This window comes from Actinia tenebrosa, unplaced genomic scaffold (assembly GCF_029948245.1).
Source record: "Actinia tenebrosa isolate PJP-AT-01 unplaced genomic scaffold, QUT_ActTen_1.0 PGA_scaffold3__52_contigs__length_22856419, whole genome shotgun sequence".
In the NCBI taxonomy this organism is placed as follows: domain Eukaryota; kingdom Metazoa; phylum Cnidaria; class Anthozoa; order Actiniaria; family Actiniidae; genus Actinia; species Actinia tenebrosa.
In genome coordinates this window covers 8,578,414-8,604,538 of record NW_028292580.1, presented here as the reverse complement: position 1 = coordinate 8,604,538, position 26,125 = coordinate 8,578,414, and the positions used below count along the sequence as shown (strand labels likewise).

General features: G+C 37.3%; 2 protein-coding genes across 2 annotated transcripts in view; one reads left to right on the top strand and one right to left on the bottom strand.

Annotated features, from left to right (window-relative positions):
• The window catches only part of LOC116288218 (non-lysosomal glucosylceramidase-like), a 42,889-nt gene extending 32,894 nt beyond the window's left edge, over positions 1-9,995 (bottom strand). The window contains exon 1 of the mRNA XM_089035074.1: positions 9,892-9,995. The gene's annotated coding sequence lies outside the window, so the exon portion shown is untranslated. The remainder of the gene's footprint in view (positions 1-9,891) is intronic.
• On the top strand, positions 3,765-25,242 carry LOC116299842 (uncharacterized). Its single transcript, XM_089035872.1, has 18 exons — positions 3,765-4,200; positions 4,931-5,077; positions 5,374-5,502; positions 7,777-8,118; positions 9,914-10,060; positions 10,539-10,912; positions 12,013-12,217; positions 13,100-13,246; positions 14,102-14,350; positions 16,015-16,422; positions 17,847-17,993; positions 18,335-18,691; positions 19,123-19,269; positions 19,791-19,927; positions 20,204-20,408; positions 20,821-20,967; positions 21,217-23,705; positions 24,061-25,242. Exons 1-18 carry the CDS (start codon positions 4,141-4,143, stop codon positions 24,068-24,070), a joined length of 5,847 nt encoding a protein of 1,948 aa, XP_088891998.1. The 5' UTR covers positions 3,765-4,140; the 3' UTR covers positions 24,071-25,242.
• Positions 25,243-26,125: the final 883 nt, after the last annotated feature.

Genomic DNA, 26,125 nt, shown 5'->3' with positions numbered 1-26,125 from the left:
AACTTCATCAGTCGTTGATCTATCCCTTCTGAAGCCAAACTGAGCCTTTGAAATATTTTCCTCATAGCATTCTTTCAGTCGTGTGATAATTATCTTTGACAAAATCTTAGAGATGTTAGAGCCCACTGACAATGCACGGTAATTACTTGCTTGATGTTTACCTCCTTTCTTATGGAGACAGGTGATGGAAAGCTTTAGCCAATCAGCAGGAATCGTCATTGTTAACCAGATACTATTTAATAACATCCAGAGAGCTGTAATTAGATGATTTGAGCACTTCAACCCTTCAGGTGGTATATTGTCGGTGCCAAAGCTCTTCCCATTATTAAAACTCTTAAGAGCAGATATAATTTCTTCTTTTTCAGGTGGTTTGGAATTAATTTCTATTTTCCGGTCATTAAATAAATCTGGATATTTCTCAGAATTTGCAAGCTCTGCAGGCATTTCAATGTCAGCTCTCTTCTTGAAGTGATCTTCAAAATAACTTTTAAGGTCAGAGGGTTTAATTTCAACCCTATTCTGTAACTTTGGGATCATACTGTAATTCTTTGAGAGAGCAAACTCACGTTCAACTTTTCTTGCGTTACTAGCATCATTCAGTTCATTTGCCTTTTTCTCATAATATTCATTTTTGAGCTTTAATTTTAACTTCTTAATCTTATCACGTTGCTCTTTAGAGTTGTCAGAATTCTTGATTAGATCTAATAGTTCACTTGATTCCCATGGTTTTTTTAACTCCTTCTCCTTTTGCGCTACCGGGATTTCACTGTCTAACGCTCCATGAATGGCATAGACAATGTTTTTGTTGATTTCTTCAGGTGCTGTGCAATCAAAATTGCAATCGCTTAAAATACTGTCAATTCTTTTGCAGTATTGTTTTTTACATTCAGCATCATCTCTAAGATGAGTAACATCCCACTTTCTCTTTTGGACCTTTTTTGTTGCCTTCTTTTTGAGTTGTTGTTTTAAGGAATTTCTGTTACATGGTATGCTTATATCAGATATCAGAATCTTGTGATCAGTACCAATTGTTTGCTTCCAGCTGTTTGTTGGTTTATTGTAGACTCTACAATGTTTCATTATACAACACTAATACTATGTCATATTATACACCTGGATCGCAAGTAAACCACGCTAATACGATGTTATATTATACACCTGGACTGCAAGTATACCACGCTAATACTATGTTGTATTATACACCTAATGTAAAAACCAATCCTTCTGTCCTAGCGCCCTTGGCTAGAAGTTTGACACGTTAATAAAGTTTACGTACGTTTGTGTATGATCGGAAGTAGAGGGGTGAGGTAACTGATCCCTAATAAAACTTACGGTTGTAGGGTTTCCCAGAGTCTCTGACGGGGAGGAACGACAACCGAGTGGGATCTGGAAACGAGAATGCTAATGACTTTCGTTCTTGGCAATTTTTGTCCAAAACGAGTGGAAAAAAATGTACGCTTTAATACCGATTTCCCATGTCACTTTTTTTTCACACTTTGTTGATAGAAGTTTCTTTTTTGTGTACCCTTTCGGAAATTCGAAAAATATATAGAGTCGCCTGCAAAATTTGAGAGTTTTGCCTGATTGAAAATTAAAACAAGTGATTCCTCAATAGAATTTATGAAAGTTATTTGCGGATTTGCACTGTTCAAATTAATGGCGTTATTATCGTTGTTGCATAGGAGCGTGCGCAATAGCTTAATTTTTCTATAGTAGGCAGCAGTGGCGGATCCAGGATTTTTCAAAGGGGGGTTCCGTTTCTTAAACTGTGTATAATTCTCTTTTGTTTAGTCGATGTTTGACAAAAAAAATTGGCTCTTATCACCTAATTTACTATCTAGTAACGGACTATAATAACACGACGCAACGCAAAACTACTAATATTTATTCATTAAAATTTATATAAGACATATTTCTATTACCTAAAAGATCAAACCTTCAAGGGGGGTTCCGTGGATCCCTTCGAACCCCCCTAGATCCGCCACTGGACAGCCACTTTAATTCTGAATTAGGTATTAGAATCTCATCTATGGGCTGATCTAAATTTCTTGTTGAGCCCACTAGTAATGGCAAAAAAACTATTTCAGCACTTCAATTTGAGCGAAAAAGTTTTAACAATGAAAAATTATCTCTTCAACATTTATACCTTTATGAATATTCTTCTTCGCAGCCGTCATTCGTTTCGGTTTCCGGTTGCGAAGTAATTAGGGAATTTAAAGATTTGCAAAATCTACGACGGCGACGTCTACCGGAAGTGTAAATAACTTCACTTTAGGGTCCGGGCGTCTGTCTGTCTTTCCTGTGGATGAGATGACTTTACTGACAATGTTTTAAATGAAATCTTCAATGAACAGAACCCTTAAGAGAAATTATTCACAGTTCCGGTTGACGTCGCCGTCGTAGATTTTGTCTGCAAGATATGTTTTGATGAGAAGCCATAACTCATTGATGCTACCTTTGTCAACTGCCTTATGAAAATATAGCTAAGCTAGCTTATCTGTTCAAATTCAGCTTCTAGAAAACTTCGCTTTATAGTTAAAAAAAGTCGAAGAAACTGCAATTCTAAGAAAAGTCATATCTATAAAAACCGACGTCACTATAAAAACGCTTAAAAAATAGTGCAAAAAAAGACTGCCTCATGAAAATATAGCTAAACTAACTAGTAGAGTGCAAACGATACAACCGTGAAGTTTCGGTAATACTAAATATAGCACAATTTCACGCAAATCCCATTGTTTTCTATTGTTTAATTAGCACTATTTTGTACTATTTAGTAATTAGACTAGTGTTTCACGGATTAATGGTTTGCACTCTAGATCGCAGTGCAAACAATTAGAAAACAATGGAATTTGCATAAAATTGTGCTATTTAGTATTACCGAAGTTTCACGGAACGATCTACCTAAAGACATTGTTGAAACCGATGGGTTTAGATCATTTAAGCAGAAATTGAAGTCTCACTTAGGTGTTTAATGTTTACATATTGCAGTACACATCGATTAGTATATTTTTTAGTAGAGTCTAGATTAAGGAGGAGACGGGTTCTCTGTTGCTCTGGGTTTCTCGCGCGTGCGCTCACCAGGCGGACAGACTTCATAATCTGTCTGGTGGGTGCGCGTGCGGGGGTGGGGCTCAGGGTGGCGGAGAGCTTGTCTCTCCTTTATTTAGTACATATTCATATACTTATACTTCATTTATAGAGCATTTTTCGCTAATTACGCTGCTTAGGGTCTTTCTTTATAATGCATTTTTGTCATGTTTTGTTGTTTTTCTTGGGAGTTTTCACATAGGGATAACCTCATAACTTCCTTTCAAGTCGCCTATTATTGTGCTTTGTTGTCTTATTTGTATCGCTTTTTGCTAGCCTCTGCTCTTACTTGTATTTTACTATTTGTCAATAATTTATTTGCGATTTGAATAAACTATGTATGTATGTATGTATGTATGTATGTATGTATGTATGTATGTATGTATGTATGTATGTATGTATGTATGTATGTATGTATGTATGTATGTATGTATGTATGTATGTATGTATGTATGTATGTATGTATGTATGTATGTATGTATGTATGTATGTATGTATGTATGTATGTATGTATGTATATTGTTTGCACTCTAGGTAAGCTTATCTATGTTCAAATTCAGCTTCCAGAAAACTTCGCTTTATAGTAAAAAAGAGTCGAAGAAAGAAACTCTAAGAAGAGTCATTTCTATAAAAACCGACGCCACTATAAAAACACCTAAAAAATAGGGTGATTAATTTATTTTCCAACCAGCTGTCATTAGCATTTGCATTTTTCAAGTATAAAATAAATGTTCGACGAAGTGGAATCAGTTCTGCATCAAAGCGAAGTTCCAGCTTAAAATTTTCGATTGAGTCAATCAATACCACTATTCTTGAACTCCAACTTGGTTTGCTTCAAGGTTATAAGATGAAACGGTTCGAGTTTTTTGCCAAAACTCTTTTCATTGTTTCGATAATCTTCGTAACATACTCAGTTGCTGTAAACGAGTTGCAATTTCAAAACGGAAAATTCAACGTTACTTGGAATTATCTATCTGGATCTCAAGAGATCGAGTTCGAAGTTCGTGCTAAAACTACTGGGTATGTGTCAGACTGACAAAAACCAACTCTGGAATGCAAAACTTGGATCTTTTCGTTGGGGGAGTCGATTCTGGAGACACAAGTTATCTAAAGGTAACTTCTTTTAATATCAAATTAAAATTTTGAAAGAACTTAGTGAGTAGTAAAAATAAGAACAATATCTGGAACGTAATACCATGCATGATGGCGCGCAAATACTGACGATCATCGAAATGTGAAAAACAAATGAAGAATTCGTATTGTGCGGATATCGATGCAATCTCGTTTGTTAAATCAGGGTACTTATACCACATCCAGCAAAATTACTAAATTCTGATTGGTCAAGAGGAGTACAATAAATTGTTAATTGTATTCCGTTAATTGTACTCCGTTTCGGGTATGTGAATTCATGGTAACCCTGAAACAACCTCTGGGCTGATCTAAGTCAGTGCATGGCTAACTAACAGATCGAACCCTGAAACAACCTCTTGGCTGATCTAAGTCGGGGCACAACTAACTCACAGATCGAACCATAGAACAACCTCTAGGCTGATCTAAGTCAGGGCACGGCTAACTCACAGATCAGACCCTGAAACAACCTCTGGGCTGATCTAAGTCAGGGCACGACCAAATCACAGATTGAACCCTGAAACAACCTCTGAGCTTATCTAAGTCAGGGCACGGCTAACTCACAGAAGGAACCCTGAAACAACCTCTGGGCTGATCTAATAAGTCAGGGCACAGCTAAGCCAGTATGTCTCAATTGTCTCCAGAATCTTACGGATTTAGTTTTGGATGAAATCGCTCGAAAATATGAAAAGCTGTTATACTTCTCAATACATAGGATTACTATGCCATTGGAACGGGCGAACCACCAGAGGATTCACAACAGGACTATACGCTCATCAGCGCCAGCGAGTCAAATGGTGTAACAATGGTTCACTGCAAGAGAAGACTCAACACTCAGGATGTCAAAGACCTACTTATCCAGGCTAGTAAACCTTGCTAAAGGTCTTTTTCCTAATTTTAAATGTGTCTTTTATTTTATTTTTATTTTTTTGAAAGAATCACCTGTGTATTTATACTAAAACAATTATTTGCCTCAGCCTCAGTGAATATCGGAGAACGAATATTTATCTCGCCGCTCGAAGACTCGCGTCTCGGTAAATATTCCCCGATATTCACTTCGCCTAAGGCGAATAATTGTTAAATAATATATTAGAATAATAACAATAATTTTAATAATATATTATATTATCATACATTTGTCATTTTGATGCCCTATAGCCTGGAGACCCAGTGTATATTGCCTGGGCATATCACACAAGTTCTGACGACCTTCAATATCATTCAAATCATCGTGGTTATAGCTCACAGATGCACGTGCTCGTACCAGTGGTGACTACAGCCTACAAGGTTCGTAAATATATGAAAAATAATCAATAAATAGAATGCAGAGAGAACGCCTTTCTTGGAGATGTTTGTAGGTCCGGGTTTAGTGAATCTACCAGATGGCAAAACTCTATATATTAAGCATTGGAATTGAAATTGACAGTTATAGCTCAACAATGGAGTACTTCGACGATACGGCGGCCATCCTGCCAGGGGGCAAAACAAAAACAAAAGATGACGGGAAATATATAGAGCTTAGAGCGTTTTTCTTCCTTTTATGGGTAAAGGTGATATCAATTTGCCGACTTAATTCATCTTGTGTTGTTTTCTGTTGTCGTTCTTTGTTCGGATATCGATCGACTTCATTTCTGTAATTACAAAGGGCTATTTGCCCCCTGGATGCAAATCCTATACGTTTATGCAATCTATTTTGGATACATTGTTTGATCCCTATATATCCCTATATGAATCGTTGTCGGGTTCAGAAACATAGAAGATAAAAGCTGAGACCAAAATGGCACATGGAAAATGACATAATTATATTATAATTTATTCATTTGCGTCATCCATGCAGTCGGTTTAGAATGCCAAACGCGTATTCAGAAGACCTGCATTTGAGAGACTTTCGGGCTTCGCATTTTTATAGGTTGCAGCGTAGACGAAACCGCTTATTTACTCCTCATGTGCCATTTCGGTCTCAGCTTCTATGTTCTATGTTTCTGAACCCGATAACGATTCTTCAATTGAGTGTAACAGGGCCGTAACTAGGGGGGGAGCACAGGGTGCTTAAGGTCCGCCCGTCCATCTCCTTTTTTTTTTTTTTTTTTTTGGTCCTCCTTTCTTAAAAAAAAACGCTCAATGGTCCGATTTTATTCGATGTACACCCTCCCTGTAAAAGTTATGGTTACGGCCCTGTGTATACGCCCATCCAATGCATTTGGGTACATCCTTATTCCTATAGTTTATCCAATCCAAACCAGGTACATTTTTCAAATATATCAAACGAGTTGCCAGTTCTGTTTATCTCTTTTTCAGTGTTGTCCATGACACCACGGTTGCGTCTGGCAATGGTAGGGTGACGACTTCGAAACCTTCTACCCCTTCCACATCCACAACCACAACAAAAAGCTGTGGTGGTGGTAGTCAGCTTTTCTTTGGTTTTTAGATTGATTCTCCACTGAACACTGGCTTCAGTGAGCACAATACATTCGTATAACAACACTAATTAAAGTGCTACTATGACGAAAATCGCTCAAACTTGGATTCAGCTGAAACTTCCTAAAAATACTCTTTAAAGGTCCAATAATCACCGTATGAAGTGTTTTTTCGATATTCAGGACGAAAGTATGATATTTTTACGATTATTTTTTGGAGTCTGTGACGTCATACACTCAACATCGAACATCACTCCATACATTTCTTTACAGCGCTTCTCAAAATCGTACAATTTTCTGTTGCCACAAATTAATAGAATTTGGTGGACGTCAAAGATTGGCTGGTAAGATTGGCCCCACAAAAGGAGGATTCCAATTTCAATCTACTGAGCGTAAAGAACATAATTGGGTTCACAAAAGATATCCCACATGAACCCCCCTGGATCCACAAATGACCTGCGGTTGCTCTCCATGGTTTTCTTTATTCCTACTCCCTCCCCTCTCCTTTTGCACTGTTTTGAGTTCTTTGTAGATGTCCTCTATCTTTGACTCCCCAATTCTCAAGCAGGAGCTGAGTACAGCCTGTGGGACCGTTTCGAGTAGAACACTATTAAATATGTTTAAGCTATAAATAACTATTGCATCACAAACGAAAACGCTGTTTTATAAAGTATTTAATTAAATAATATTCAGCTTAAAAACCTTATATTAGCACAAATAAATAATTGATTTATTAAACATACAAAGTGTACCCAATAGCACTAACAGCTCACGATGCAGATTGTAAAACAAAGCTGACAAAAAACGAATAAAAAGCTTCATTTTGAGTTTAATTCAAACATAATCCTCACGTTCAAAGAAATTTTAAAACAAAACGTTGAGAGAGAAAAAAGGGTCGAGTAGCCTTTGCCTTTACACCATATTGGAAATTTAGTGTGAACGCATCGAAAAGTTGGGTTTTTAAGTTCGAACGGAAAGGTGGCTGTATATTGCGTTGAGTACTGATATATTGTAACGTTACGCTTCAAAGACATTCTTACAAAAGCTAACCTGATAGATTGATTTACGTCTGTTTAAGCAAAGAAAAAGAATAATTAATCAGAAAAACTAACGTAGATAGAATAGTGCTCTTATTAATCACTGACATGAAATATACTTGCGTCACGATCGAGCTCGAGCAAGAACAGGGTCGATTTCTTTCCTAGAACGCACCGCCAAGATGAAATCTTTTAACTTTTTTGCCTTGGTATTTCGAATCTTTGTTCTCTTTTTCGCAACTGCGGACGCTCTTAACCACCTAACATTAGGTAACGGAATCTTCAACGTTACTTGGAATTATTTATCTGCTTCTCAAGAGATCGAGTTCGAAGTTCGTGCTAAAACTACTGGGTATGTATCACTAGGACTGACAAAAACCAACTCTGGAATGCAAAACTTGGATCTTTTCGTTGGGGGAGTCGATTCTGGAGGCACAAGTTATCTAAAGGTAACTTATTTTAATATCAAATCGACTTTTTTCTCAAAAAAGTTCTCTTTAAATTAGAAAACATTCAAAAATATTTCCAAAAAGACTTAACTATATTACAATGGTGATTTTCATTGAAGAAAGTGGTTCATTGGTCAAATCAATTAATACTACTATGTTTTAAATGTTTTCACTGAATATCTCAGAAACGCACTGTATACCGCAAAAACGAAGGGGAAATGCCAAGAGGAACTGATAAGTTTATCATCTAATGTTTTGTAATAGCAAGCACTATCTAAAATCTCATCAGTCAAACTCAGATGTAATAGAGAAGCTAGGGTAGTTCTTTATGGGAAGAATAATTTCAAGTGATTTTAATTCTCAAATATTGCGTTAAAAAATTAAAACTGACTTCGACTTCATAAAGATATCATAAAAGACTCATTCAGACATTATTTCTTAGTAAAATGTGATGCCTATTTGTATAAGCTTTTGTACAATATTTCCTTGTGTTACAAGCGAGCAAAGATAGAAATTGATGGCGAAAATAGACATAAGATATTCGTACGTATATGTGTGGAAGTAACTAGGCGGATATTATCGAAACAACCGTGATGCATAAACACACGGTAGACGAGTCCAAAAAAGGCTTGATTGCGAAATTAAATGATTGATTTGCTTTACGTACGTGATTATCCTTAAAAAAAACTAACGTAATGTTTATACCAATAAGAATTCGTTTACACTAAATACCACGCGGAAAAGCTTCCAACACCTGACTTGATTCAGAACACATCGAAAAACTCGCCACATTGCATGACTATTAACTTCTAATAATTTAATAAGATATTTTTGAAGAAGATTTAAGATTATTTTTGAACTCTTTATCAAAAAAAGTTAATCGTCTATGAAGTATTTGCTAAGGAACAAAGAGATGTCATTAGTAATAATTAATGACAGCAATAAACGATCATTACGTCTTATAAATGATTTATGAATTCTGAATAATGATAACCTTTAAACTTATGAAGCTTTATTACGTGTTTTAGAAATTTTAGTTTAGCTTAGTTTAGTTTAGTTTAGTTTAGCTTAGTTTAGCTTAGCTTAGTTTAGTTTAGCTTAGTTTAGTTTAGCTTAGTTTAGTTTAGTTTAGCTTAGCTTAGTTTAGTTTAGTTTAGCTTAGTTTAGCTTAGCTTAGTTTAGTTTAGCTTAGTTTAGCTTAGTTTAGCTTAGCTTAGTTTAGTTTAGCTTAGTTTAGTTTAGTTTAGTTTAGTTAGTTTAGTTTAGTTTAGTTTAGTTTAGTTTAGTTTAGCTTAGTTTAGTTTAGCTTAGTTTAGTTTAGCTTAGTTTAGTTTAGCTTAGTTTAGTTTAGCTTAGTTTAGTTTAGCTTAGCTTAGCTTAGCTTAGCTTAGCTTAGCTTAGCTTAGCTTAGTTTAGTTTAGTTTAGCTTAGCTTAGCTTAGTTTAGTTTAGATTAGTTTAAAAAATTTGAATCGAAAATGAGGTTAAGGCCTTTATTTGCGTATTTCCCGCCATACATTTTCTATAAAAAAAGCCTGACAAAGTAACATTCCAACACAAATGCAACAAAACATCCATCTTTGTACAATTGAAAATACCGCTTCAAACAGGCATTTTATCATAGTACATCAGTTTCTAACTGTTAAAAAAAGGTTTCGAGTGTTAAATTGGGATCAAAACTCATACGAAGGTCTAGTTTTTGGCGCTTTTTGCCATTATTGCTCGTTATTGAAAAAATTTCCTCTTAAAAAATCTTAATTAGTATCAAACATACCTTTTGTCATGTCTTTTCGTAGGATAACTATGCCATTGGAAAGGGCGAACCACCACAGGATTCCCAACAGGACTACACGCTCATCAGCGCCAGCGAGTCAAATGGTGTAACAATGGTTCACTGCAAGAGAAGACTCAACACTCAGGATGTCAAAGACCTACTTATCCAGGTAATATGTTTATCAGAATTCATTGTTCTGTCTAAGTTGCATTAGGAATAGACCTCTTTCTTTGGACATAATTTTTCCCCATTTCAAACCAACTTTCCAATTCCTTAGAGTATATCAAATGACTATGGGTACAACTCAAACAAACAAATATTATCCTCATGAGAATGACATGTGGCCTGAAATGGGGAAACATTTACGGCCAAGATAAAGAGGTCAATTTGAACACTTTTTTCTGCAATTCTTACAACTCCAGATGCGGCACGTTTTTCTTCTATAGCCTTCTAACATTTACATAAAATGGTCAGAGGTATCAATTATTTGATTTAAAAAAAACTAAAAGCCAGTCAGCTGATGCCTGGAGGTTAGCGAGGTCCTAGTGGGGTAAAACCAGCTCTAGTAATAACTATATTTTCTCCGAGTAATTTTACTTTTTCTACTGCTGCAATACTAAGAATGAGTTGTTTGGTTTACTACTCAGCCTGGAGACAAGGTGTATTTTGCATGGGCGACCCATACCAGCAGCGATACTCTCGCATATCATACTGCCCGAGGCTATAGTCCACAGGTGCACGAACTGGTACCTTTACCACAAACTACGACGCCTCCCCCTACCACCGCTCCAACCACAGCTCCAATCACTGCTCCAACCACTGCTCCAACCACTGCTCCAATCACAGCTCCAGCCACTGCTCCGACCACCGCTCCGACCACCGCTCCAGTCACTGCTCCAACCACTGCTCCAACCACTGCTCCAATCACAGCTCCAGCCACTGCTCCGACCACCGCTCCGACCACCGCTCCAGCCAATGCTACGAACACCGCTCCGAACACCTCTCCAACTATCGCTCCAAGGTTTGTAAAGAGATGTATTAGTGTACGAAGATCGTGAGGCAGAATGAGTTGGTAAAAATAGACTAAATCTCTCTTTATTTTTGTCTATTCGTTCTAGCGCTTTAAATCTTGCTAACTGGGGGCACTTATTCACTACATTCAAAGTTCTATGCACACAACGCTACTCAACTCATGGCATATTGATTTTTTAGAAAGATTTTGTCTGTTACGAGGCATAATATAAACTATATAGTGTTTTCCAAGAATATTTTATTTTTCGATAATAGCCCCCTTCACAGTTCCCTGCGCCATCTTGAAAAGTAGCCGTGCCTCTACATCAAAGCGAGACGAACGGTGAGCTTGGGATGATAAACACCTTTTTTGATAACACCTTGGACAATTATTCACGTCTCTATCACTGCAAGCTCACCGTTCGTCTCGCTTCGATGCAAAGGCACGGCTACCTTTCAAGATGGCGCAGGGAATTGTGAAGGGGACTATTCTTTCTTCTTTCTTTCGTTCTTTCTTCCTTTCTTCTATCTTTCTTTCCTACTTTTGTCTTCCGTGAATGCTACTCGAACTGAAAAATCAACATCCCCACGTCAATGTATCCTGCTTTGTTTGCCATCAAGGGCAGATCAGATTTTTAAATGTTTCTCTACAACGATGCATTATGTCATCAAGCTGGGCACTCACAAGACGGGCTGTAAAGCCATCTATATTTACTTTTTTAAACTTAATTTTTTTTCATATAAAATCAATAGGTTAAATTTTAGCTTTCTCTTGGCAAAAACATTTCCTTAATAGACCTTATTCGTGGTGTGACAATGTTTTCCCAATTCAGCGTGACAAACCTCTGGGGGAATGAAGAGCTATTTTTTTGAAACTCGTCGGGATATCATCGTTATTCCTTTCGTATCCTTTGGGATACTCATGAATTTGTCGAAGAGTAAAAACAAAAGAAAATGAATCCTCTGGAGGTTCGTCACGCTGAATTGGGAAAACATTGTCACACCACGAATAAGGTCTATTCCTGTTGGCTTTTTCCAAGCCATATTTTTTAAGCTTTTGGCTAAATGCAATGATGAATGCAAATTCTGACATTTTTATCTCGTCCTCAGTAACGTCTACAACAAACAGCTGTCGTTCAACAATGGTGACTACCTTGTATTCTGGAAATTTGACTCCAACACAAACGAGTTGTTTTTTAAGCTGGTGGTGAAGGCTACTGGTTGGGTAGGACTTGGATTTTCACAACAAAACTCTGGCATGGCTAACTTAGACATTGTAGTGGCTAATGTATCTGCAGGACAAGGATTTATAGGGGTGAGATGTGTTGTGATGCCAATTCTTATTGCACACTTTAGCTTAGCTGTGCAAATACTATACAATTATTTTATTGGACGAGGTTGAGTATGATATCGTAAGTTATGGTCTTGATAATTTACGATATCATGCGAAAACCGAACTCAATGATTGTTTTATTTTGTAAGATTTTTCGAATGGCTGATGATATGGAAGAATTGATTAAGCCTTTTTATGCTCAAATTCTGTCGATACCCTGAAACAACCTCTGGGCTGATCTAAGTCAGGGCATGGCTAACTCACTGATCGATCCCAGAAACAACCTCTTGGCTGATCTAAGTCAGGGCATGGCTAACTCACTGATCGATCCCAGAAACAACCTCTGGGCTGATCTAAGTCAGGGCATGGCTAACTCACTGATCGATCCCAGAAACAACCTCTTGGCTGATCTAAGTCAGGGCATGGCTAACTCACAGATCTTGAACCCTGAAACAACCTCTTGGCTGATCTATAAGTGAGGGCAAGGCTAACTCACAGATTGAACCCTGAAACAACCTCTTGGCTGATCTAAGTCAGGGCATGGCTAACTCACAGATCTTGAACCCTGAAACCTCTTGGCTGATCTATAAGTGAGGGCAAGGCTAACTCACAGATTGAACCCTGAAACAACCTCTTGGCTGATCTAAGTCAGGGCATGGCTAACTCACAGATCTTGAACCCTGAAACAACCTCTTGGCTGATCTATAAGTGAGGGCAAGGCTAACTCACAGATTGAACCCTGAAACAACCTCTTGGCTGATCTAAGTCAGGGCATGGCAGATCGAAATGCAGTTTAGACCCTAGAGGTGAGAGGCAAATGCCGTCCCTTGATTCTATTATTCAATAATTCTCTCTGTATTATAGGATTACTATGCTAGAGGCACATTCACTCCTTCACGAGATTCCTCACAGGACTGGCACCTGATAAGTGCGAAAGAAGACGGGGTTAACACAACTGTGGAGTTTAAGAGGAAACTCGACACCGAAGATGCAAATGATCAACAATTTAAGGTAAGACAACAGACCTTTTCTGAGATATAGTGAATGGATAATATGGTGCATTGTGATCTTGCTTCGGTACAAACATCTTTTGTTCATCATGCATTATATGGTGTTGTTTGTACCCAAGCTAGACCATAATGCAACGTGTTTATCGAACTCAGTCCTCTAACATGGGAAATAAACTCTCTCTACTATGCTGTAAATTAAATCACATATCCTCAATGGAAACAAGGTAGTATAACCATATCAGTTCGATGAGCTAAGTCCTCCAGCATGGCAAATTAAACTTATCGCTATAGTGGTCATGTTGGATGACAAGATCAGTCGGTCCTCCTGCTAAACGTTAAATTAAATCTCCAATCTTCAAAGAATGAAAGTTAATATTTTGTGCAATAAAAGTGTAAGTAAGTGTAGTAGCCATATTGGATGACAATACCAGGTAGTCCTCCAACATAACGACATAAATACTCCTTATTGTTAGTTAACGGCGTGAAATTATAAAATGATAAAGAAATTAGCCAAATCACTTTTTCCTTTGACTTTGATTAGCTTACACAAGTAATAATATCTATTATATGGTAAGGTAACTTCACGTGCTATGATTGGTCAATTTGCTGTCCATTAGTAAGAGCTATTCACCATTTTCCATACATTGGTTCACTGGTCAAACACAAAGCGCTCAAGCGAGGCGCCAAGGTACTTTCAAAGGATTCTTCAAATTTGAACCTTGCAACCTCGACTGAATGCTTTTTGTTTGACCAGTGAACCGATGTATGGAAAATGACGAATATACGCCACTCAAAGTTCTTTTCAAAAATTGCCCTCGGCTTCTATAAAAAGTATATATATTTTTACTTATCTCAGACAGGTGAATCATATTTTTTGGCATGGGCATACCATAGTTCAAGCGACGATTTCACACAACATACCCAAAGAGGTTACAGTCAAAACGTTGATCTGGTCGTCGCTGCTGATGCTGGTTCCACCACAACTGCTCGCCCAAGTCCAGAAACAACCTCTACACAGAAGCCGATCCCCACAACAGCAGCAACAGTGACCCAATGTTCTCTGTTGCTGATGATGATATCTTTCCTTGCTTCTTTTCTTCTTAAATAAAATCCAGTAGAACGCGACAGGAAATAAAAATTTACCTTTTTTTTAGTTTGTTAGAATAGACTTCTTGCATGTGACGTCAAAGGTGCCCAATTTGGTGGACAAAACAAAAGAATTTCAATCTCTTGAGAATTGAGAACCTGTTGTTTTATCATTCAACAAGCTGCATTCCTAAGTAATGCAAGGAGTCTATTCTAGGCTTGCTTCAATATAAATTCAGTAGTAAAAATCAAAAGGATTACATTCCCGTCCTTTTTAGCTACATATAAAATTTCGAAGTGGAGATGTATTAAGCATAATCATATCCCTGAATAAAGTCCTTTCCTTCGCAACTAATTATAGCCTAGCTTTACGTAGAACCGCTGTAAAATTAAAAATATAAAAGAATCCAGCCTTTTAGCTAAATATAGGATTTCGAAGTGGTGACGTATTCATAATAATCCTTGAACGTCCTTTTCGCAACTAATTCTGCCCTTCTTCAGGATATATATAAATTTAGTAGAACGATCGAAACTAAAAATAAAACAAATTCCCTCCTTTTTCAGTACCATAGAAAGTGGTCACGTATTCATTACATATAGGTCCTTTCTAAAATTCACAAGAACTTGAAAGGGCATGTACTGTTCATAATAACAAAATAAACAAAATTTAATTTGTTTTTTTTTTTTATTATTATTATGAACAATACGTACATTATGCCCTTTTCAGTTCCTGTGGATCTTAAAAAAGGCCTATATGTAATATTTTATTAGAATGAAATAAATGAAATAAAGAATGGCTTTATAAGAAATTTATAGGGTAAAGTTAAGAAGTTATTTCTGAATATAAATATGCCTTTTTTAGGCTAAAAACGCGAATACACTCTAGAAGTCCTGTATTGTCACTGCATAATTGTCTTGTTTTATTTTTCATCTTTTTCTTTAGACGTAAAGTTTTCCAAACTCAAACCCCGTGTTAGTACCTTGAGTATTGTGTCTTTCTTTACTGAAAATACTCCAAAAGTATTACGGGGTGCCTTTTTCTATTGAGTATTATTTCTTTATCGACCAACAAGGCTAAATTAAGATAAATCAGATGTGAATGTATAAAAGGTTTTTAAAAAAAGTAAAACGATTGCGTCCAAACTGTTTGTCTGTTTGTTTTGTCGTCATGTTATTTTTCATCAACGAAAAGAATTTCATTCCACAAGATGATTGACCTTTTCACTGATTTCCTCTCCTAGTCATGGCAACAGTCATTATAAATCTTTTCTTATATTGCACTTTCCACTGAAAAGTTTCTGGATAAAAAGAGTGGGGAAAAAATAACAAAAAACCTAGACTCATTACTTTTTCCTGGGGTCCCAAAGAAGACCTTGAGGCACGCCCGTTAAAAATTTCATCGGCTTAGAATTTATAGCGTTCGCTGTTAGATTTTGAGATAAAAATAACGAGTTTAATGAAGCGATTTATATACTGTTGCGAAACGAGAATATTACTATTAGTCCCCGTAGGCGGAAAAAGTCATTATGCCTTTTGTTGCTAATGTCTACTGAAACCAGAGAACCGTATCTAGCCTCACGCGAAAACCAATTAATTGATCATTAAATATGAGTGTTTATTTTTTCTCGATTTGTGGGTCGGAAGACAACGTTTTCCTTTTTTAATGCTTTGTAAGCCAATTAGTCAGCTCTTGTTTTACTAGAGTTAGGTTTCTTAAAGCTCCGAACATTGTTACCTGCTCGCACACCACGAAAAGAAAGGCAACGAAACCTGACCAGGACATATAGTCTTGACATTCGCAAAGAAAACGCCATGAAATTTCTTTTATTCCTCTCCTTTTTAATTTCTAACCACGTTATTTCTCTTTCGGCGAGATTATCTGGGAGAACTGCCAATAAGCTACAGTTTGATAACGGGAAGTTTAAGGTTCGTTGGAATTACTTGCCAGAATCACAAGAGATTGAGTTTAAATTGAGAGTGAAAACGACTGGTTATGTGGCACTGGGACTGACGAGAACCAACTCTGGTATGGAAGACCTGGATCTGTTTGTTGGAGGATTCGATGGATATTTACAGACTGCATATCTAGAGGTCAGTAAACTCTAGTTATTAATAGTGGGTTTTGTCTTGATAGGAGATGATATTTAGGGGTTTACATCGAATTGATTCTTAAGTAAGCCTGAGGTCCTGGTTTTCCGACCAGCTAATTAACCTCAAAAAGGCCTGTTATACATCTTATTTTCTACACATTTATATCAGCTTTGTTTTTTTTATAAATTCCTCAAATGAAAGCTACTAAAACACTGGAGGGATCAAAACAAGGATAAAAGCTTTGCAAATTTACGGAAATGTATATTAGCATGGCATGTACATTTTTTCATATGCCAATGTTTTGCTTGCTGCTTTGCATTTCAACTTCGGCCATCTACAGTTTCGCAAGTGAAAGTCATGCGTTAAGCCAAACCCTATCAAATAAAAGAAAGCACTGTCGTATGTTTTGTACTATAAAATGCAAGTGTAAACTAAGGTAGAGAATTTCATCTTTTAAGAATTCCAAGAAAATCAAAAGTTTTTAAGAAAATCTGTACGTTTTTCGATAAACTATTTATCTTTACTTTCTTTTTTTTTTTTTTTTTTTTTTTTTTTTTAGAAGTTTAAAATTTCTAAAGTTATGTTGAGAAGCAAATATAACTTAAAAACGTAAAAATGGGTCTTTTTTTTATGTTATTTGTTGATCTTGCTTTCATCATTTAGTTGCTTCATTTGTTGCTTTTAAATTGTTGTTGTTTGTTTGTTTGTTTTTTTTTTGGGTTTCTTTGTTTTTGTATTTACTTTTCTAAATACGAAGTTCCCCATTGCGTTGCCATGTTTAAACAATAAATCAGATTTTTACATTAAAAACCATTAGCTTTATGGCGTCATTATATCGAATCAAATGAGAGCTCACGCTTAAAGTACGAATAATCGTTATTTTTAGATTCACATGAAATTGCTTCGTGATTTATGAAGAGAGCATTCGCTGTCGTTCATCACATTAATAAGATTTAGTGCGTTGCCCTTGGTAACCTAACCGAAAATACCTCCTATAGGCGATTCTCATTCCACAGTCTGAAAAATAGACCTCTTTACCTTGGACGTAATGTTTTTCTAATTCAGTCCGCATATCAATTGGGAATAAAATTCTCGGTTTGAGTTGATCCATATTCCTGTGTCCTAATTCTCATGTGAGAGTGTTAAACAAAGAAATAATTCTCTAGAGAATGGCATATGCTCTGTTTGAGTTGATCCATATTCCTGTGTCCTAATTCTCATGTGAGAGTGTTAAACAAAGAAATAATACTCTAGAGAACGACATATGCTCTGTTTGAGTTGATCCATATTCCTGTGTCCTAATTCTCATGTGCGAGTGTTAAACAAAGAAATAATACTCTAGAGAATGGCATGTGGTCTAGCTGAAATGGGATACGCCCAAGGTAAAGATTTTTTATTTGGTTTTACTACATTAATAATTGCAGGACAGACACGCGACAAGTCTTAGCTCTCCAACATTTGACACAAACCAGGACTACACCCTAATAAGCGCCAGTGAACACAAAGGAATAACAAAGATTCACTGCAGAAGAAAACTGATTACCAACGATGACAAAGATTTCCAAATTAAGGTGAGGTGGAGTTTAATTTAATGTGACGTAATATGTCATTGATTACAAGGGCGGATCGAGAGTCTCGGATTGGGTGGCCAGCCACCCAGATTTGAAGTGTTGAAGATAAGAATAAAGAGTGAATGAAATGGTAGAAGAGGTGGTGGATGGATAGATAAATTAATGGGTGGGTAGGTGGGGGAGACTGACGGACGTATGGATGAATGGAGGGAGGGAGGGAGGGAAGGAGGAAGGGAGGCAGAGAGGGAAGGAAGGAGGGAGGGAGGGAGGGAGGGATGGATGGGTGGATGGATGGATGGATGGATGAATAAGTTACTATCTTATTTCCCTCAAATGTACAGGCGGGTGAAAAAGCGTACTTCGCGTGGGCCACCCACCCTCGCGATTACCTTCAATACCACACCAAGCGTGGCTACAGTTCACAAATGCATGTCCTGGTGCCACTAATGTTTCCCACAACACCTCCTCCAACCCCATCTCCAACACCCTCATCCCTGACAAACAAGCTACAGTTCAACAATGGTAATTTCAACCTCACCTGGGGCTATCTGTCCGAATCTCAAGAGATCGAGTTTAAAGTCCGTGCAAAAACTACCGGGTATGTAGCTGTTGGCATGACGAAAACAAACTATGGGATGAAAGACTTGGATCTGTTCTTCGCTGGGGTCACGTCGTACTCCAGGACTGTGTACCTTAAGGTATGGTAGTGAAGGTTAAGTCTCGCTTCGACTATTTCAACAATTTTTTCGTCGTTAGATCGTGTTCGCATAAATTGTACCCCACATGTGCTGAAAAGAAAAGTGTCAGACAGCGACATTAGTATGAGCTACGCTTTTTCTGTGCGAATTACATCAAACAAGCAAATGAATAGGAAGGAAGGCATATGTCGATACAGTTGAAACATTTTTACACGGTGATTTAGTTTTCTTATTCACTCGATCAGCGCACGCGTAGCAATAAAAACCAGGGTGCTTACCATTTAAACCATCATTCAAATTCATTCGCCAATGGTAAGAAAAGAGCGGGAAACTTTGACTTCGAAAAATGGTACACGCGTCTACCGAAAGAACAGAAATGAGCGGGAAAAGTGGTAAAACATGTACATTTGTCGCTTTTTCTGGTGTTTTAGGATAAACACGTGAATGGTTACAAAGCTCCCCGACAGGACGCCAAGCAGGATTATACTCTTATTAGTGGTAGCCAATTTGGTGGAATAACGACCATCCACTGTAAGAGAAAACTGATCACCAACGATAATAAGGATATCCAGATACAGGTAAGTGTGTAAGAGAACGTTTTCGAGTGCCAAATTACCGCTGTCTTTCTTAATTACAGACTCATTTACACAGGGTTAGCCTCGATTTTGTGCAGAACTGATTCAAGCGTGTTCCAGTCAAGGCCCGTCGAGTTTCAAAGTGTTTGTATTGTTGAAGTTGTGCATTCTTTACTTTACCGTTGGTATTTGTGAATATTTAAACACTGATACGAGGCTAAACCTGTGTAAATGAGTCTGTAAACAAGGAACCCGGCAATTATTTGAAACTCGAAACTATACTCATAGTCTATATCAAACTCTCCCATCTCAAGGAAACAGAAAGGGCTTGAGCCATTTCTATTTGATCATCGGATGAGGGCCACAGAGTTGCTAGCCACGGGCAATAAACCGCTTTATCTTGTGCGCAATGTTTTCCCATTTCAGACCACGTGTCATTCCCTAGAGTATCATTTCTTTGTTTAACGTTTGATGATGTGTATGCAAATTATGTTTTATTTTTTGCTAACAAAATATTTTTCCAGGCTGGTGAGAAAGTGTACTTTGCCTTTGCAACTCACTACAGAAACGATTACCTTTCTTATCACACATCACGTGGTTACAGCTCACAAATGTACGAGATTGTGCCAGCTGCCCCACCTACCCCTCCCATAGCGCCAAGGTTAGTACCTGAATGATTATCATAGTACGAAATATCTAGAAAATACCATTGTATATTTATTTAATTCAAAGATACGATATGTTAAACATTTCCTAATCTGGAAATATGCTGGCTTACAGACCCAGTATGGGAGATGGATGCTCCCAGTAATGGGCTTCTGATCTGGGAATATGCTGGTTCACAGACCCAGTATGGGAGAAAGATGCTCCTCGTAGTATTCCAATGCGAGAGCCACTAAGTCTTGCTCAATCACTGAAATTTCTTTTTTTATTCTAGTATCGTATATGACAAAGAGATTTCATTTCGTAACGGCATCTACCGCATGTTCTGGAAGTTCGACTCAACCACAAATGAGTTATTCTTTAAATTAAGAGCGAGAGCTAATGGTTGGGTTGGCCTTGGATTGTCGAACAAGAATCGCCACATGGAGGAGATGGATGTCGTAATCGCTGGAGTAAAAGATGGACACGGTTACATAGGGGTAAGGCTGTTCCTTGTGTACAGTGCCGATAGATCGACGCATGTATGGGAATCAATTTTCAAGATATATTTCACTATGGCGTCACACTTCGTTTATAAGGGGACAGAATGGTGAAGAACAATAGGAATTTGGACTAACTTTGCTCTGCAGATGAATTGATAGCTGTGATATATAGATCTTGTTTTCAAACATTTTACAAAACAAGTGTTTATTCTACAATATATACGGTATTTGATGGCTGTTATTTCTAATTAAGTCTCAAAAAATACTATTTTTCGCTGTTTTCATTCCTCTATTTTCTATTCCCCGAACACTTCATTCGCCCATCCTTCCCCAAAAAAGCTGCAAAGTACTATGCGTAGGTAAGAGAAGATTATAGCTACAATTTTATTGATGGTCTGTTTTGTGTCAGGACTATTTCTCTTACCAACTGGCAGTCCCAGTAAAGGACCAAAAACAAGACAACATCCTGCTAAGTGCCACAGAAAGCGATAGGACAACAACTGTTGAGTTCAAGAGGAAAATTGCTACAGGAGATTATATGGATTTACAAATAAAGGTAAGGTATAGCCAAAGGGGTGTCACTTTACCATAAAAATATTCAACAGTAGAAATTGGCCTCACTACTACTCACATATGACAGCGAATCCAAGAATCGACCCTGGGTCGCATTTGTGAGAGTCGAGCGTTCTCGCCACCCTTGCATTCCTAGAAATCTCACCCTTGAATCATATCTTGGTGATAATAAGAAGCTTTATGCATGGTGCATATATAATTTTGATAAAATGTTATCTTGTTTCTGAGTCAGCCTGGAAAGTCGTACTATATAGGTTGGGCGTATCAAAGTTTCAGCGACAACCTTGTGTATCACTCACTCAGAGGGTATAGTGAACAGAAAGTGGTTTTGATCGAGCTGAATGGTAGTTCAGTAACATCAACATCATCATCATCATCAACAACTACGCAAGAAATACCACCATATACACCTACATCTTCATCATCAACAACAACAACAACACAAGAAATACCACCATATGCACCTACATCTTCATCATCAACAACAACAACAACACAAGAAATACCACCATATGCACCTACATCTTCATCATCATCATCAACAACACAAGAAATACCACCATATGCACCTACATCATCATCATCATCATCAACACAAGAAATACCACTATATGCACCTACATCTTCATCATCAACAACAACGACAACAACGCAAGAAATACCACCATATGCACCTACATCTTCATCATCATTATCAACAACAACACAAGAAATACCACCATATACATCTACATCTTCATCATCATCATCAACAACAACACAAGAAATACCACCATATGCACCTACATCTTCATCATCAACAACAACACAAGAAATACCACCATATGCATCTACATCTTCATCATCATCATCATCAAAAACAACACAAGAAATACCACCATATGCACCTACATCTTCATCATCAACAACAACAACAACACAAGAAATACCACCATATGCACCTACATCTGCATCATCATCATCAACAACAACACAAGAAATACCACCATATACACCTACATCTTTATCATCATCATCAACAACACAAGAAATACCACCATATGCACCTACATCTTCATCATCAACAACAACAACAACCCAAGAAATACCACCATATGCACCTACATCTTCATCATCAACAACAACAACAACACAAGAAATACCACCATATACACCTACATCTTCATCATCATCAACAACAACAACACAAGAAATACCACCATATACACCTACGTCTACATCATCATCAACAACACAAGAAATACCACCATATGCACCTACATCTTCATCATCATCAACAACAACCACACAAGAAATACCACCATATGCACCTACATCTTCATCATCATCATCAATAGCACAAGAAATACCGCCATATGCACCTACATCTTCTTCATCATCAACAACAACACAAGAAATACCACCATATGCACCTACATCTTCATCATCATCAACAACAACACAAGAAATACCACCATATGCACCTACATCTTCATCATCATCAACAACAACAACACAAGAAATACCACCATATGCACCTACATCTTCATCATCATCATCAATATCACAAGAAATACCTCCATATGCACCTACATCTTCTTCATCATCAACAACAACACAAGAAATACCACCATATGCACCTACATCTGCATCATCATCATCAACAACAACACAAGAAATACCACCATATGCACCTACATCTTCATCATCATCAACAACAACAACCCAAGAAATACCACCATATGCACCTACGTCTACATCATCATCAACAACACAAGAAATACCACCATATGCACCTACATCTACATCATCATCAACAACAACAACACAAGAAATACCACCATATGCACCTACATCTTCATCATCATCAACAACAACAACACAAGAAATACCACCATATGCACCTACATCTACATCATCATCAACAACAACAACACAAGAAATACCACCATATGCACCTACATCTACATCATCATCAACAACAACACAAGAAATACCACCATATGCACCTACATCTTCATCATCATCATCAACAACAACACAAGAAATACCACCATATGCACCTACATCTACATCATCATCAACAACAACAACACAAGAAATACCACCATATGCACCTACATCTTCATCATCATTATCAACAACAACACAAGAAATACCACCATATGCACCTACATCTTCATCATCATCATCATCAACAACAACACAAGAAATACCACCATATGCACCTACATCATCGTCATCATCATCAACACAAGAAATACCACCATATACACCTACATCTTCATCATCATCAACAACAACACAAGAAGTACCACCATATGCACCTACATCTTCATCATCATCAACAACAGCAACACAAGAAATACCACCATATGCACCTACATCTTCATCATCATCATCAACTACAACACAAGAAATACCACCATATGCACCTACATCTTCATCATCATCAACAACAACAACACAAGAAATACCACCATATGCGTCATCATCTACAACAGCAAAAGCAGCATCAGTAAAAGTACAGGCAACACCAACTTCAACAAAACTGATGCAAGCAACAACCTCATCAGCAACTCCGACACCATCGCTTCAAGAACCAACATCAGCAGCAGGAACATCGGCTACCACAACGGTTACCATAACGAAGACTGTCACTAAGACTGTAACAACAACACTGATAATGCCAACCAAGACAACAACAGTAACAGTGACGGTAACAGCGACTCCTGCCAAAATGTGAGTGCATAAGATAAATGAGGATGCGAATAAATGGAAGAGTAATGCTGTCTCAAACAGTGCAATATTTTCGTATGACAAGATATTTCATTACCGATATGATATATTTTTTATTCTTTGCTCTACTACATGCCTGCCGTGTTCCATACTAGACTGTCCGAGGTTGCCCGGGAAACTGGTAACGAGTACGTGTGCTGATTCACGGGACCTTTTAGGGGACGTCGTTTTTTTCAACACGAGAACCAGTCCGGCGCGTCCTTCTCGTTAGCAGTTTACCGCGCAACCGCGGAAAGTCCAATATCATTGTAATCATTATTTCATTTTCTGAACTAAAAATTATCATTTCTTTTGACAGCTACGAATGAATTCGTCAAGTGGAAAGGAAGATATATTTGCAGCATTGCCAGAATCTCCTTCTCTGCTCGCTAACAAACGTTATAGGTTTTTTATACCCAATGGTAAAAGGGAATGGATTCACATGGGCCCTAAGACCCCTGTCTAAGACCCTTTAATGACACTAGAGAAAAGCGTTTGCGCATGCGTGCATTTTAGCACGTTTTCTAAGAATTTTGAAGAGTTTGAGTGAGAAAATAAATGTTTGTTTCCTCCAAGTATACTAAAGAGTATACTTTTGTCAGACCAAGATACTGTATTAGTTTTGGCATTTTGTGAAGCCCAATTTATCAGGCATGTTTGAAAGCCAAATTTACATATGTTTTGACTAATTTGCTTACGGATTCAGAGCATACGCAGACGTTTTTCACTTGTGTCCCCTAGCATTTTGCATAGGTCTACATAATGATTACTTTAACGCTTATCAATGGGCTCATTAATACTCGTAAAACTTCATTGGCAATCTGAATAAATAAATATTGGCAAAACGGTAATAACTTTAAGAAACGACTGAAGATGTGTTGTATATCACGGAGTAAATAATAAAATAAAATGAATGACGATTGAAGATACGTAATTGAAAGATCCATGAAAAGCTGGAGTGACTTGACGTTACTTGATGTCACTTCCGTGTCTCGTGCGGAATGTTTACCACAGGCCCGTCGCTAGGACCTTCAAAGGTGAGGTTCGTTTTTCTACCAAGCTTAAAGTTACGCCATTTCTTGAAAAACTAAAATAGCTATAAACATTATTGCGTACTCCTACAGACCGGGTACAGAGTTGGAGAAAGAGGGGTCGTTCGCAACCGAACTACCCCTAGCGACGGGCCTTCCCCATCTGAATCACAAGTTTTCAAAACAACTCATTTTGGTTGAAAGCATATAAGGGAACAGATAAATTAGTCGTCTGATTGAAACCCAGCAATTGATAAATTAGATTTAATGCAAAACTATATCTAGCTATACAAGGTAGTTTATTTGCATACAAAGATTGCGATTAAGCCACCTGGATCCTATTATATTATTGATAAACCAGATACTTACATCCCTAGCTAAATTAGTTCATTTATAAACCATCAAAATAATATCTAAATACTTGTAACTTTTAGCAAAGCTGCTTTGAATAGACACAACACTAACTCTCACCTCGTTTAGTAAATGTTCATCTTCATATGCTTGGGGTGTTTTTCTGCAGTTTTCATCTCTTCTACAGGAAGCCAACCTCGTAGGACCACGCAGTTATAAACATCAATTGTTTGTAAAGGTAGCAAATTGTACCATTACCATAAATTCTATTCATTTTAAAAGCGATGGGGAAAAAATCCGCCATCTTTGATCGGGTGCCAATCCCAGAAGCCTTTGGAAGACTTGACTCACCCCAGGACCTACTCTTCTTGTTTGTTTGTTTATTATTATTATCTTCTTTTTAATCAAATAAAATTAATTACTATTAGTTTATTAGCTAAATTCAAATTTGGTCTGTGAAACTTTTATCAGCTCAGAGGTTGTTTCAGGGTTCAATCTGTGCGTTCATTTTGTTGTTTCCGAGAAATTTCAGTACATCCTTAATTAAGATACTAAAAATGATAGAATTTCATTTTGTGAAATACAATGGTTTTCATGCTGCGAAATATTTCAAACAAAGCCAGGTTGAAAGAATGAGCATGAATGCATTGGTACAAAAATTTTAATTTGCTCTGTTAGACATTTTTCCATCAATCACAAACTGTAAACAAATTCAAGAACTACGGGAAAATAGTGCTAATAGTGAGCTTAAGCTCTCTAATCACAACCGAGACCTCGGTCTAAAATAAAACACTTAGACAACGAAAAATAACGAAAAAATAACTGGAATCTGACCATGTTGCGAAGACAAGTCGATCATTCAAACTATGGTAGAAAATTATTCATTCTTCTTTTTCTCTTTTTCTGCGTCCAATATGTAAATGGTAAGTACTGTAAGCCAAAGAATGTATTCATTCAAACAAATCAAAATATAAAACCTCTATCTCCTTTCTTGACTTTTAA